This window comes from Oncorhynchus mykiss, chromosome 12 (assembly GCF_013265735.2).
Source record: "Oncorhynchus mykiss isolate Arlee chromosome 12, USDA_OmykA_1.1, whole genome shotgun sequence".
Lineage (NCBI taxonomy): Eukaryota > Metazoa > Chordata > Actinopteri > Salmoniformes > Salmonidae > Oncorhynchus > Oncorhynchus mykiss.
Window position 1 is genome coordinate 73418168 of NC_048576.1, and position 13241 is coordinate 73431408.

Genomic DNA, 13241 nt, shown 5'->3' on the forward strand with positions numbered 1-13241 from the left:
CTCTGACTCAACATCTCCTCCTCAGTCTGCAATGAGGTTTTTCATCAATCCAAGGATGGAGAGAGAAGGCCAAACATTCATCTGTTTAGACCATTTCACATTTCCCCTGTTTTTTAAACAGTGTATCTCTCCTTGATGTGATGTGTGTGACTGAAGATTGCATCATACCAACTCACTGGATTCAACATCCGCTGAGAAATAAACTGCCATCTGGAAAATACTAAAAGAACACAGGGTGTTGTGGGTTATAGTTCCATTAGAGCCCCATGTCCATTTGATACATAGAGTCAGACTCCAAGATCTAATGCAGTGTAATACATACAATATTTATTCAGAAACACAAAATAATTAAGTTAATTGTCTGGTAATCCACAAAATTGTTGTGGTAGCTGTCTCATGGAAAACATTGAGGAACAGGCGTGTGTTCACGCAACCGATGTGCAAAGCAAAACTACAGTGTGATTATCAGATTAACAGATCGTAGAACATAAAACGTTTGGATGGGGCCTTCCCTGAATTTATCAGTTCCTTTCAATTGCAATTTTCATTCCATTGTACAAAATAAAAAAGATGATCAGGTGCCTAGACGAAACATTTTTGAGCCGAGAGTTCCTGAGACAGCATCACCAAATATGCTGGTTTTTTTTCTTATTTTTATTTTTTAAATCTATATATTTTTGTAAATATATTTTCCCTCTTTATTATTTTCCCCTAATATGCTGATTTCCATCTTAAGCAACGACAACACTGTATCAAAAACTATCTGTGTGCTACTTAGAGATGGTGCAAAGCTGGAATATCAAGCAAGATGTCTCACTCTGACAGAAACCTTTATCTCACTTATCCTCTGACACTAGTTGCTGAAAACAAAATCATACAAAAAACACTGAACAATGATTGAAGTATAACATCCTTTAGCATTCAATGCAGACATAAGACATAAAGAGGAGCAGTTTGTAAAGTTGCTTATTAAACATAGTTGGATAGCTGGTGTTCCTTGATTGTGTGAGTGGGACAGTCAATGTCATTACCCAATGTTTGAAAAAGCAGATCCAAGTTGGTTTCTAAGCACATTAGAATACTAGAACACATGATATTCACACACTTACACTGGTTAAAAAATCAAGAAGAATGATGTTATTTATGCAGTGCACCCCCAGTATCAAAGGCATCCAGTCCATTGACACCACTCCAGAAAGACAAAGGAAAGATGATGACACTGTCATACACATCGGTGTGTACAACAAGAAGATCCTTCTTCGGCACTAGTTATACAAGTCCACCTTTGTCTCTGGTTTCAGATCAATGGAAAAAAATGAAACGTATGCCTAGCTAAAATTGTCTGCAGATTTTACAATGTGGCGTCATGTGAATGTTCATCAGCTGTATGCTCATAATTCCTCCTTTCTGTCCTCAGTGCATGTCCACAACATCGCTTGGTTTTCTGCTTTCCCTTACAGACAACTCAAAGAGGACTGCCCAATATTGGTTCCTCTTGTTATCGCGAGGCCCCTGCAGTGCTCTCATCTCTCTGCCTCCATGGTGACGCTGGCCTGTTCACTGGATGCCTGCTGAGTGACGGCTTGGGGCCACCCACGGGGAGGCACCTGAGAGGGCAGCTGCCCAGAAGTCCACAGGCCCTGCTGGGTCTGACCTGGAGCAGAAGGGCCCATGGCCCAGTTGACCTGAGGAGGAGAGGTCGCCATGGAGGCTATGGGACTGCTGCCGTAGAAGCTCTCTGAGGCCTTGAGGCGGGAGAACATGGCCAGTGCGTCTGGGAAGTTGGGAGGTGTTGCTGGTGTGTTGGCTGGAGTGTGCATCTGTGGAGAAAGGAGAGAACATAAATCTGTACGCATTTATGATTGCATTTTTCACTACTGACTTTTGTAATTACTGGCGCATTGTCTCCAGTCCTAATTGACATGCTTGGTTTGATTTGCCATCTTGACACTTATGTCCTCCCTCAACTGGTCCTTAGAAGTGCCTACATCATAATAGTTGTGGAAGTGAAAAAGGAAAAATATTTTCCCTTCGAAGCCCAACTTCCTCAGACTGACCCTTTGTCTTTCCACCAAATTCTACATCCTGCCCTGAGTCTGCCCTCTCAGCTGACACTACAGAGCGCAGGCCTCAGGAGACTGCTCTGTGACTGCCAAACACATTACCAGTCAGCCAAAACAAACACCATTCCATGAGTAAGAACCTAAGAGGGTCCAAAGGAATCGTACCTTCCGGGACATAAAAGGTCAAAGCAACCCGTGTTAGGATTCACCCCAACCATCTGAAGGCTACCAGAATGTCTTTTCTCATTGTGTGGACAGGATATCCACCACATAATAGATTATGCAATATCTCAAAACAGTCATGTGATATGTAGTGGAACTAGAGGAAACAGACAACCCCCCTCCCCCTCCCCCCAAGGCACATGCTTGCCTTCAGAATAAGTTTGGACTGGGGTAAACATATTTCTTTAGGAGTATTGTCAGACAATTTAACTACATTTTGTTAATGAGAGCTGAAATATGTACCAGAAGAAAAAAGATCACCACAGGGTAATAAAGAAATCCTTATTACTTGATAAGAACATTAGTGGAGTATCCCATCCACATGGATTTCTAAGGTTTCTATGGTGCGGTACGAATGAATGAGTGAATGAATGAACAAACATTGGATTTCCCACAGGCATTAGCGTTGACCTGCTTCGATAGGAACGAGACATGCCTTTATTGAACGTAATCACTTATGATGCACAGTGAAGCTGGTGTGTGCATTGCTCAGTTCAGGACAAGCATGTCTTTGTACAAAAAACGGGTCAGCAGCAGCCATACCAGCATAAGGCTGGCTGCTTCAGAAATGTCCTTCTGCAGATCACTGGTAGCCTACATTTGCTTCAGTCAATAACACTGCAATAAATTGCAAGTGATCATAACAGACTTCCTGTTAATTGACACACATGGCGGCAACAAAACCATGACCTAAGATATGATTTTGAACTTTAAAAAAAATACTGTATCGGTTTACAAAACGGTTAAAACTGCACAGCTGAAAAACACGTATAATACAAAAGTACTTCCGTTATTTGATCACAATAACAAGACAGCCTGGCCTGTGTGGGAGTTTCACTGCTTTACATTGAGAGGTCAGCAGTGTATAGGGAGAAAGGTGTTGAGGGGGTTGGCTATGTGGACACACAGGGTGTGGGCCTCAGTGTGTGGCAGCTACTCAGTCAGATCAGCTGGCTCTGTACACATAAACACACAGGAGACCGACCGTGCATTTTCTCATCTGGAGCTGCAAAGTTGCTATAGAAACAGTCCTGTTTGATAGGGATGGATCCTGTAATAGCAGCTGCAGCCAGGGAAACAGTACATGAGAGCTTGTTTTAGAGAGTGTGGTCTTTCTCATCCCTTTTCCTATTGTTTATTGTCAGTTTGCCATATTTGTGCCTCAGAATAAACAATGGCAAACTGTACCCTGTACTAAAGCCCTGCATCCTGCCAACCAGCATTGTCCATATTAAAACACAATGTGCTATTGTACAACAGGCAGTCTACTCTGTCATTGTTCAAAGGGCTTGTAAACAAGCATCAGAGCACATCTAAATGTAGACACTAAACGTCTAATAGCCATCCCAAATAGTAATAACAAGGGTAGTAGTACAGTTTACAAAAGCTGTGTCTTTTGGACGATGTTATGAAGACTCTTTAACTGACTCGATTCATGACTGCCACAGACTTCCTGGCATCCTAGACATTGACTGGGACATTGTGATAAGCCACACATCTACAATATTGCCACCAGCCTATGCCTTATTAGCCTCCTGTAGTTAAAAACCCCTATGTGCATTTTAATCATGAGGGATGTAATCATCTGTGGATGTAACATCCCATAAGCACGTTGAGTTTCAACACTGACCTCCATTGTGTGATCTACAAGATAAAATTGTTGAGGGCATTATGGGTAATCTGTCTTTCGTGAGGCTGCAATCTTTTTCAGAGCTGTTTCACTAACTCACAGTCACCCCACACGTTGTCTGTCTCCATGTATGTGGTCAACTGTCCAACGAGATCAAAGAAAGGAAATTCAAACATCACGCGTCACGTGATACACAGTTTACATGACTGTTTTCTGTATCAACAAATCAATCTCACCAACCTCCAACACAAACCGGTCAATGAGCAACCATAGAGTGAGTCAATAATTAACCAAACACAGTCCCTTGTGTTTTATTAAACAGCCAGGGATAGATTAATATACAGATGCTGGTTTGTCATGTCAACTTGTTCAAGTGACAGAAGTGTCATTTTAAAACAAAGTCACAGTGCTCTTCATAGCAATACAACCCCTACTGACAACAGCAACAATAACCTACAGCACTTTCAAAAACATTACTTTTAATAGCCTTGGATGTAACAGAGTTAGTTTCGTAACCTCACTCCCCAGCTTGAAATGCCTCCACATCATGTTACATGTGCATTGGGCCTCTCCTACGCCTGGCCTTTCTGCACTGGTCTGTTTAAGGACACAGTGGGCACATACTGTACCGTAGTTAATCTGACAACCATTTGTCAATGAAAGGGGCTAAACTTAACCTTATGCCAGGCCTGACAGCCAACCCCTAATGTAAACAAACCACGCCAGATGTATTGCCGATGTCACTGCTTCTTATCTAATCTAATGTCTGCCCACATCCTGTTTATTTTCATCAGTTTGAAAATGAAAATAGAAGCCGAATGAGATCACTGGGAAATGGCAGACCCAGTGGTAGGTTATGAGAGGTAAGGTTCTAGACTTAAATAAACTGATATCTTATTGCTCATGTAGCCAGATGTTGTTTTGAAAGGAGGAAATCTATCGGCCAAATTGACAATCTATATGACAAATGGTCTAGATTAAACTGTGCTAATGTCCTGTTATACATGTGTCAAGATTTTAACACTGCCATTAATTTTCAGTAATAATTTTTAATTAAAAGACAGCGTATGTATGTTTTGTATAGTATGTACAGCATCATAAGTGCTGTAGCACTTAAATCATTTTATTTTATAACCTTTTTTTTTTTTTTTTTTACTAAAACAATGTTCACTTCTGCTGGAACCACCCTCCCCCACAAGACACATTTTCAAGGCTTCAATTCAAGAAAAAGAATAGTAGCAGTACAGATCATCCATAAGTCACATGACTTCATTTAACGACTGTAAGTATTAGAAACATAGTAGCCTATCATGTCACCGTTCATGTGAAATAGCACAGTAAGTAATATGCTACAGTACATGACAAGGCACTATGAACAACGTGGCCAACGTGTGTTTATTTTTGTCAGGCTTGTGTTTCAGTACAACATGGCGGACATGGACGACAAGGGCATGAATATAAATATAATCATAGATGTTGCAATAATCATCATCATAATGTAATAATAATAATAATAATACATCAATCATTCATTGTTATCAATAATACTGTAGGTTTTCTATACTTACCATTTGATGATGGTGACTGTATGGAATATTGGTTTCTTGAAAAAAGGCACTTAATGCAGTCTATTGAAAATAAAATATATGTCAGTGAGCACCAGTCCAGTGTGCATTGCACATATTGCCAATTGCAGACAGATACAACCTAAATCGATATTATACTATCTCCTATGAAAATGTTACATTGTGCCATTAGGCTGCTGAATACCATAGTTAGCTACATTTTCATTGCATAATAGCATTACCCTACTGGGGTGTTGTAAAGATAACCAGATTATTTTACAAATGATTGGCATTACTGTATTAATTAGATGTATTTAATTAATGACTCCGAGAAACAGACACAGACTGATCTCTGTAACTGATCTATATTCCATGCATCAAACTCAGACCATTGTCAAGAAAAGGTTCCCATACCTCGAATTGCCAATGTGCCGCTTGTAGAAGCTGTTTCGCTTGGTCTGCCGCGCATCCAGCAGTCAGGACGAACTGATTTATCATAACTTGGTGCTTTAGATCATCCATATTTGCAGAAGCGGGCTATTCTAAACCTTTCCCCTTGGGTTGGTGCTCGGTCCTTGAGGTTATTCTCCCTTGCACTACCCTTTCCTCTCATCGACCATGGAGACAGCACAGTCCGCAGTGAAAACCCAAATATTTACTGTCTGAACTACGTTCAATGTCCTGAGCGCCCCTTTGATCGGCAGCACGAGAGCGCAAATCAGAGCGATGGGGAGGGGCGATCAGTAGGTCGGTGACAGAAAGAACTACAAGTCCCTAACACCATGTAGTTTGACGTATCACACATCAGAAGGCTTTTGGCTAGAAACTTGTGTTTATTTTCTTTAGCGGACACCAAGTTATCCTTGGTTCTATCGTTATTCTTGACAGGTACACAGTTGAATATATAAATCGCTGTGTAATACCGAAGAAAGTCTAAAACTTGTTACAAAACGGTCCCTTGGACGATAAATACACTAGCGTTGGGGTTAGTAGTTAGCTAATGCTGTAGCTAATTAGCTAGCTAGCAACAACAAGGAAAGATGGGGTCGATTCTTAGTCGGAGAATTGCTGGCGTTGAGGATATTGATATCCAGGCGAATTCTGCATACAGATTTCCACCGAAATCGGGTAAATATAGCTATTAATTTGGTTTGAAACCCTAAAACTCGAGCTATAGCTAACGTTAGCTAAACTGATATCATCAGCTCCCAACATTATAGGCCTAACGTTACACGTGAACGCTATAAATGGTTAATTGTATGATATTCAGTCCTGGTGAGATGTTTATTTGATGAGGCAGAGTTGTGCATCGGTACACTGATCTTGTCCTGATTAAAGATAGGCCTTCCATCCTGATTTTATCCTGGTTCTAATCCAGTCACATACTTCTATTTTCTTTTAAGGGAATTACTTTGCCAGCCATTTTTTCATGGGAGGGGAGAAATTTGACACTCCCCATCCAGAGGGTTACCTATTTGGAGAAAACATGGATCTGAACTTCCTTGGAAATAGGCCTGTACAAGTAAGGACAAACAAGTGCGCTATACATTGGCAAAGGTTCTTATCTATGTTGTTAAGTTTTTCATTTTGCAAGTTGCTGACAGATAAGTAACATGTACAGCATATTAGTTGAAGTGGAAGTTCAGGAGTAGTCCTTGATTCACATCCCCCATGCTATTGATTAGGCTAAAGCATTTGAAGTTTATCTGCATTGGGCTGTTCTTTTCTTAGACTAGTTGTCGTGTCTCACCTTTGCTTAGTTTCCGTACGTGACCCCGGCACCCCATGAGCCTGTGAAGACCCTGAGAAGTCTGGTCAATATCAGAAAGGACTCCCTGCGCTTGGTCAGGTGAGGAAAAACACCACCATATTCTACAGCGAGTAGTCTTCAGACTAACCTTTCCTCATTTATTTTTCTTAGTGGTTTTCATTGTCAAGTGATTCAGGGTCAAGAATCCTGGCTGATTGAGCTTAGCTTAACATCTATTCACTGTACTTGTTTAGGTCTACCTTTGGTTTGATATTGACATGCTTTCATAAGTGTGGTGCATGAGTGATTTTTTGTTGTTGTTGTTAACTTACTCATAGCTTCATTTTCAAAGTTATGTCATTTTGAAAATGGCCACTTGAGAAAGCTACTGTTTTGTTTTTTCTGCTTGACTACTAGGTACAAAGATGACACTGATGCTCCAGTAGAGGAAGGAGGGAAGCCAAAGGTTCTGTATGGTGTGGAGTTCACATTTGATGCTGATGCTCGTGTGGCTATCACCCTTTATTGCCAAGCTTTTGAGGAATTCACCAATGGGATGGCAATGTATGTAAGAGTCTGATTCAGAAACCTTTTCATTTACTTAGACGATGCTTAGCATCAATATGCTATTTAAGTCATTCAGTAATTAGAAATACATATTTTCTTCCACTGTCTCTTGCTCCCAAATATATAACTAGATACAATCCAGCGTTTTACATTTCTCATTTGAAATTAAATCCATGCCTTTTATCCGTTTCTGAAGATGTGCAGTGAAATTGATTTATTCACTTTAAAGACGCATTGTATAAGAACATCTTATGGTAGTGGCCAATGTACTGGGAGAGATACAATGGGTCCTTAGCAACCACCTGTCTCCATGGATACGCATGTCGTCTGAAGAGGGAATTAATATAATAGTTTATGCTGAGGTCATTATGTGAGTGGATGGATGTGTTTTTCAGCTTTTTTGCATGTTTTTTATTGAGATTTTCCATTGACAAATTTAAGAGGGAAATTTCAGAAATGGATTTGAGTTAGGCCTAATGCTGTTTTTCATTATTTGTGGTCGAAGAAAGAGCTTTCAACAAGAGATCTGAAAAAGAACATCTTATATTTCCGCTATACTAAATTAACTTTGATAGTTTTGTATTGATAAGATATTGACTTCACTGTTTCTGTTCTGTGTAGGTACAACCCAAAGGGCCCAGCCCTGGTTTCTGAGACTGTACACTATAAGAGGGGTGTGAGCCAACATTTCTCCCTGCCTTCTTTCAAAATCGATTTCACCGACTGGAAGGAGGAGGATGTGAGTATATCTGGGCAGCAGCACTTAATCCTGTTGTGTGATGTCACCAGCTGACAGTTGATAAACTCATCTGTTGTCACCATTTATTTTATCTTTACAGCTGAACTTTGACCTGGACCGGGGTGTTTTCCCCATGGTGATCCAAGCTGTGGTGGATGAAGGGGATGGTAGGTGGTCCAAATGGTTGACGCTGATGTTAATGTTCTTCGCTCCATATATCATCTCAAGGCTGACCTAATAACAAACTTAGTTGGCAACTGTTTCTCCACTGTACCACAATAGCAGGTGCTAGATGAGACATTCTGTATTCACAGACTACAGTGATCCCTTATAAATGAGTGTTTGTCCTTTTCCAGATTGCTTTGGACATGCACATGTGCTGCTGGCAGCCTTTGAGAGAGTAAGTAACTCATTGTGATGATTCAGTAGAAGAGGACAGTGTTTGAATTTGACTCAAATTTGCATCCCGCGTCTGATGTCATGAAGTTCTGTTTTCACACATTATGAAATATGTGAAGTAAACACAATTTCATCCTTTCAAGCATGTGGATGGCAGTTTCTCCGTCAAGCCTCTGAAGCAGAAGCAAATTGTAAGTTAACACAAGTTAATCCATGTCTTCTCTATTATATTAGTAGATTATTCAAAATACAAAATGCATGAATAACAAGAAATTGCTCATTTACAACACATACATTTGTTAGCATGTGTGCTTACTTCCTCTTTATCTCCTATGGGACATAAGGCTACAATGTGTTCCTCCCATCGTTCTCTGTCCTTGGCCACGTGTTGCTACCATGTGTGCTCTCTGTTATAGGTGGATCGTGTGAGCTACCTGCTGCAGGAGATCTATGGAATTGAAAACAAAAACAACCAAGAGACCAAGGTTGTTATTCTAGAACTCACCAGGAACACCTTTTGTAGATGCATACAGTAGATTTATTTAACATGAATTTACAAAGGCTCTTTCAGAAATGTAAACCAGGAATGTGGCTCATTATGCTGTAGGTTTTCAGACCGTTGGTTAGTCTATTTCTTTCTACATGTTCATCACTCTAACAAATGTTTTTTTGGTTCTCTGCAGCCGTCGGAGGATGAGAACAGTGACAACAGCAATGAGTGTGTTGTTTGTCTGTCAGACCTCCGAGACACCATCATCCTGCCCTGCAGACACCTGTGTCTCTGCAACTCCTGTGCTGACACCCTGCGTTACCAGGCCAACAACTGTCCTATCTGCAGACTGCGTAAGGAGCGACGCTGGTTTGTTTCCAATAGGCTTCCAAATGGGATGCCTTCGCTAATAGGAAATAGACCTGCCCGGCTGCCATGTTTCAGAACTCAGCGAGAGAGACGCCTAATAGACGTAGAGATGAATGCCCTGTGGGGACTGAGCTGATTTAAGGAAAATGCTGTGAAGTTGACATTTTAGTGAAGATGCAGTCCCATTTGACAGTGTGTATTGTAACCAGTGTTTGGTCTCTCTCTCCCCAGCCTTCCGAGCCTTGCTGCAGATCAGAGCTGTGAGGAAGAAGCCTGGGCCGCTGTCCCCTGTGTCTTTCAGCCCTGTACTGGCTCAGACCATGGACCATGATGAGCACTCGGTACGGCGCACACGACCCAGGCATTTGTTGTTAATACACACATGGCATCATTGGTGTCAAGGATGGTTTCTTATTCTACTTGTATTTAACAAAACTCAACTCCATCACTATGCAATTACAAAGCCTTTAATAAATGACTGTGAATGACTAGTGAAGATATGAGCAGTCTTTCTGCGTGTGCGTCTCTCCAGAGCTCAGACTCGGTTCCCCCAGGCTTTGAGCCCATCTCTCTGCTGGAGGCCCTGAACGGCCTGCACTCTGTGTCCCCCTCCATCCCCCCCGCCCCCCTCTACGATGATATTAACTTCTCTGGGAGCCTGGTAGGGGAGGGCCGGCCGCTGGGCTCCCCAGAACACTCCGGTGACGGGGGCCTGCAGAAGGGCAAAGTCAGCAAGTCACCTGACAGGTAATCCTGGGACACAAGGGTAGTAACAAGCCCAGATCACTTTCTCCTCCATCTGAGATGAACCATCTCCCTGAAGTGTACACTACACTCCCCCTCATGGATTTAAAAAGAATGGACAGGTGTAAGGGAAGATGGTGGAACCTCCCTCCAGCGAATATTTAAACCAATCCAAAGCTTTGAAATCTTTTGACGTAGGGTGAACCAATGCACACTTTAGGAAGAAGGGGGAGAAACTGAAGAGGGCTAAAGTGTTCCAATGCTGCTGTCTACAGTCCAGCTGCCTTCTACTGTAATTTTTCACACCATTACATTACCATTTGGTTTGAACAGCCTCTAACTTGGAGCATATGCAATTTTGAATTATTTAGTTTTAGTATTGAGTTAATAGCCCTGAAAGATTAACTGCTCTGGATTGATTGCTCATCAGTTTGTGTAACAGCTGCCCCAGTGTCTGAAAAAGATAGTCACCTTAGGTTGTGATGAGCTGCTGCTAGAGGTCTTCTCCTGTATCCAGCACCATGCTACAAACTGATTAGACGGCATGTCCTTGGCAATCTATCCAGTTGACATTGCTGTGCCTTACCAACCTGCAGAAAATAAAATTACTAGGACAACAGTACAGAGTGCAGTCTGTATATTATAAAGCTTCACGTCGGTTGTAAATGTTTTTTTGTTTACCAATGTCGCCTCATTGTAAGTTTTTGACCCCCTCAGCACCCTGAGGTCGCCCTCATCACCTATCCAGGAGGAGGATGAGGAGAAGCTGTCTGAGATGTCGGACGCCCAGCCTCACACACTGCTCTCCAGCAGCCCTGCTCCCACCGAGGCCACTGCAGCCGAGGATGTACTGGAGTCCATCTCCCCAGATGATGGTGAGTTCTGTCATGCTCTGAATGCACGTAGTTAGCGGTCCAGTCTACATGTTTGGGTACGTGACCCCTCCAAATAATGACTTGAATTACCTACCAGGGTACATTGCAAACCCGTGTAAGGACATTTAGGTCTTTTTGCATGTTGTGACCTTGTCTCTCCCTCCTGTCATGGGTGGTACAGAGGACAGGCTGCACTCTGGAGGAGAGAGAGAGATCCTTCAGGACTACAGCAGTGAACACAGCAGCCTGACCAAAACAGAGAGTGACCCGCCAGGGGACCTGTCTCTGCCAGGTAAGCTAATAATAACACAAGGCCCAGGCCCGTGCGTATCTGTGCGCGTGTGCATGATTGTGTATGTTTGTCTGGATATTAAAGATATTCTCTGGTTCTTTTATATACTTTTTAGCCAGTAGTTCTGAAAGTAGTGCCCAGGAGCCAAAAGTGACCCCAGAAAATTGCGTACTATGTCACATGTGCACCATGTCTCTCTCTCGCTCTACTGTGTGCGTGTTGCTAGCTGTCGCTCCCTTGGCAGGCTGAAGATCATTGGCTGAAACTTTAATTGCTAGAGGGCTGGCCCACATGGGAGTAAATGGAGGGAAAGTGGCACTGCACAGCTTCCAGAAAATAGGGATTTCTTGGCTAGTTCTGCTCATAGATTATGCATGAACTACACATTAACACATAAAAAAAGGGAGGTTTAAAAAAATACTTACTAGTTGCCAAAGTACCAGAGCATGTCTTTAAGGCTCAAACCAATTGTAAACATACATTTTTGATTGCACGTATAACACCTTTTAGCTATGTTTCTCTTTATTCTCCCAGGCTTTCAGTCCCCCAGCTTTGCATCTAACCTGTGTGCTGTTTGTTCTTCTCTGTTTCCTTACTCCCTGCCCTGTCCCTTTACCTGACCTTGCTATGGCCAGCTCTAGGTCCTGATGCCTGCTCTATTGGTATGGAGGAATAAATGTGGTATGTAGGACTTCTCTGTCCTGTCTTTACCTATCTGCTTTTCTGTCACGTTGCTTCAGAGAAACCGATCCCTCGCAATCTGTCCGATTCAGGACAGTTGGTTAATAATCTGCTGCAGGTTGTAACTCTGTTTATCATGCAAATAGACAGAAAGTTTGTATTGATAAGTATGCAACTGTTTAGATTTATTTCACGGGTGTAAGAGATCCTCTTGTTTAATTGGATCATGCTCCTTGTGTCCACAGGGTCATCAGAGAGCCTGAAGAGTCAGAGTACCAACTGCTCCAGCCAGCCCCTCCTGTGCCCCCCCAGCAGCCTTCACATGGAGGATGAGCAACTTGACCCCTAACCTCTGGGCCCAATGGTTCTCCCTCTCTGGCTGAGTCCCAATTCACTTTCTCGCATGTATTTGACAATGGTGGAAACTCCCTCCAGTCAATAATTACACCAATCCAATGCTTTTAAATCCATGACGGGGAGTGTGAAAGTGCACATTTAGCCTAAAGGATGAATAATTGGGACATAGCCATGGTCTCCTCCCAAGCCCATCCCTCCCCCATGATCCAGTCCCCTTGGGCCTTGTAGAAGACCACTTTCCTACTTTAGTCATCGATTCATGCCATAACTGGCATTGATTCAAAATGTGTTTGTGGTGGTCACTGCAAGGATTTACTAAAACCATACTATACCTTAACTAAAAAACAACAAGTCCTTAATTAGATTGCTTTACATTCAGTTGAAGTCGGAAGTTTACATACACCTTGGCCAAATACATTTAAACACATTTTTTCACAGTTCCTGTCATTTAATTCTAGTAAAATTCCCTGTCCTAGGTCAGTTAGGATCACCACTTTA

General features: G+C 42.2%; 2 protein-coding genes across 4 annotated transcripts; one reads left to right on the forward strand and one right to left on the reverse strand.

Moving 5' to 3' along the window:
- Positions 1–300: 300 nt before the first annotated feature.
- LOC110538459 (UBA-like domain-containing protein 1) lies at positions 301–6166 on the reverse strand. The gene is made up of 3 exons (XM_021625292.2): positions 5895–6166; positions 5484–5543; positions 301–1820 (listed from the first exon to the last, which is right to left on the reverse strand). Exons 1-3 carry the CDS (start codon positions 6000–6002, stop codon positions 1524–1526), a joined length of 465 nt encoding a protein of 154 aa, XP_021480967.1. The 5' UTR covers positions 6003–6166; the 3' UTR covers positions 301–1523.
- mgrn1b (mahogunin, ring finger 1b) lies at positions 5164–13241 on the forward strand. Of its 3 annotated transcripts, XM_021625291.2 has the most exons (16): positions 6242–6608; positions 6884–7002; positions 7241–7329; positions 7648–7794; positions 8419–8536; positions 8637–8703; positions 8893–8936; positions 9079–9126; positions 9352–9420; positions 9619–9778; positions 10026–10135; positions 10327–10541; positions 11256–11413; positions 11595–11705; positions 12341–12386; positions 12632–13241. In XM_021625291.2, the coding sequence occupies exons 1-15, from the start codon at positions 6521–6523 to the stop codon at positions 12379–12381; spliced, it is 1584 nt and encodes a 527-aa protein (XP_021480966.1). In that variant the 5' UTR covers positions 6242–6520; the 3' UTR covers positions 12382–12386; positions 12632–13241. The 3 variants fall into 3 exon arrangements, with proteins under 3 accessions (XP_036794225.1, XP_021480966.1, XP_021480965.1); XM_036938330.1 differs by lacking the exons at positions 6242–6608; positions 12341–12386 and adding an exon at positions 5164–5197; XM_021625290.2 differs by lacking the exon at positions 12341–12386.

Bases quoted from the DNA above. Each gene is read 5' to 3' on its own strand.
- mgrn1b (XM_021625290.2), top strand. From the start codon at position 6,521: ATGGGGTCGATTCTTAGTCGGAGAATTGCTGGCGTTGAGGATATTGAT. The intron at 9,127-9,351 runs GTAAGTTAACAC...TCTCTGTTATAG, and splicing joins CTCTGAAGCAGAAGCAAATT to GTGGATCGTGTGAGCTACCT. The intron at 11,414-11,594 runs GTGAGTTCTGTC...TGGGTGGTACAG, and splicing joins GTCCATCTCCCCAGATGATG to AGGACAGGCTGCACTCTGGA.
- LOC110538459 (XM_021625292.2), bottom strand. From the start codon at position 6,002: ATGGATGATCTAAAGCACCAAGTTATGATAAATCAGTTCGTCCTGACT. The intron at 5,544-5,894 runs GTATGGGAACCT...TATTTTCAATAG, and splicing joins CGGCACATTGGCAATTCGAG to ACTGCATTAAGTGCCTTTTT. The intron at 1,821-5,483 runs GTAAGTATAGAA...CTTTCTCCACAG, and splicing joins ACAGTCACCATCATCAAATG to ATGCACACTCCAGCCAACAC.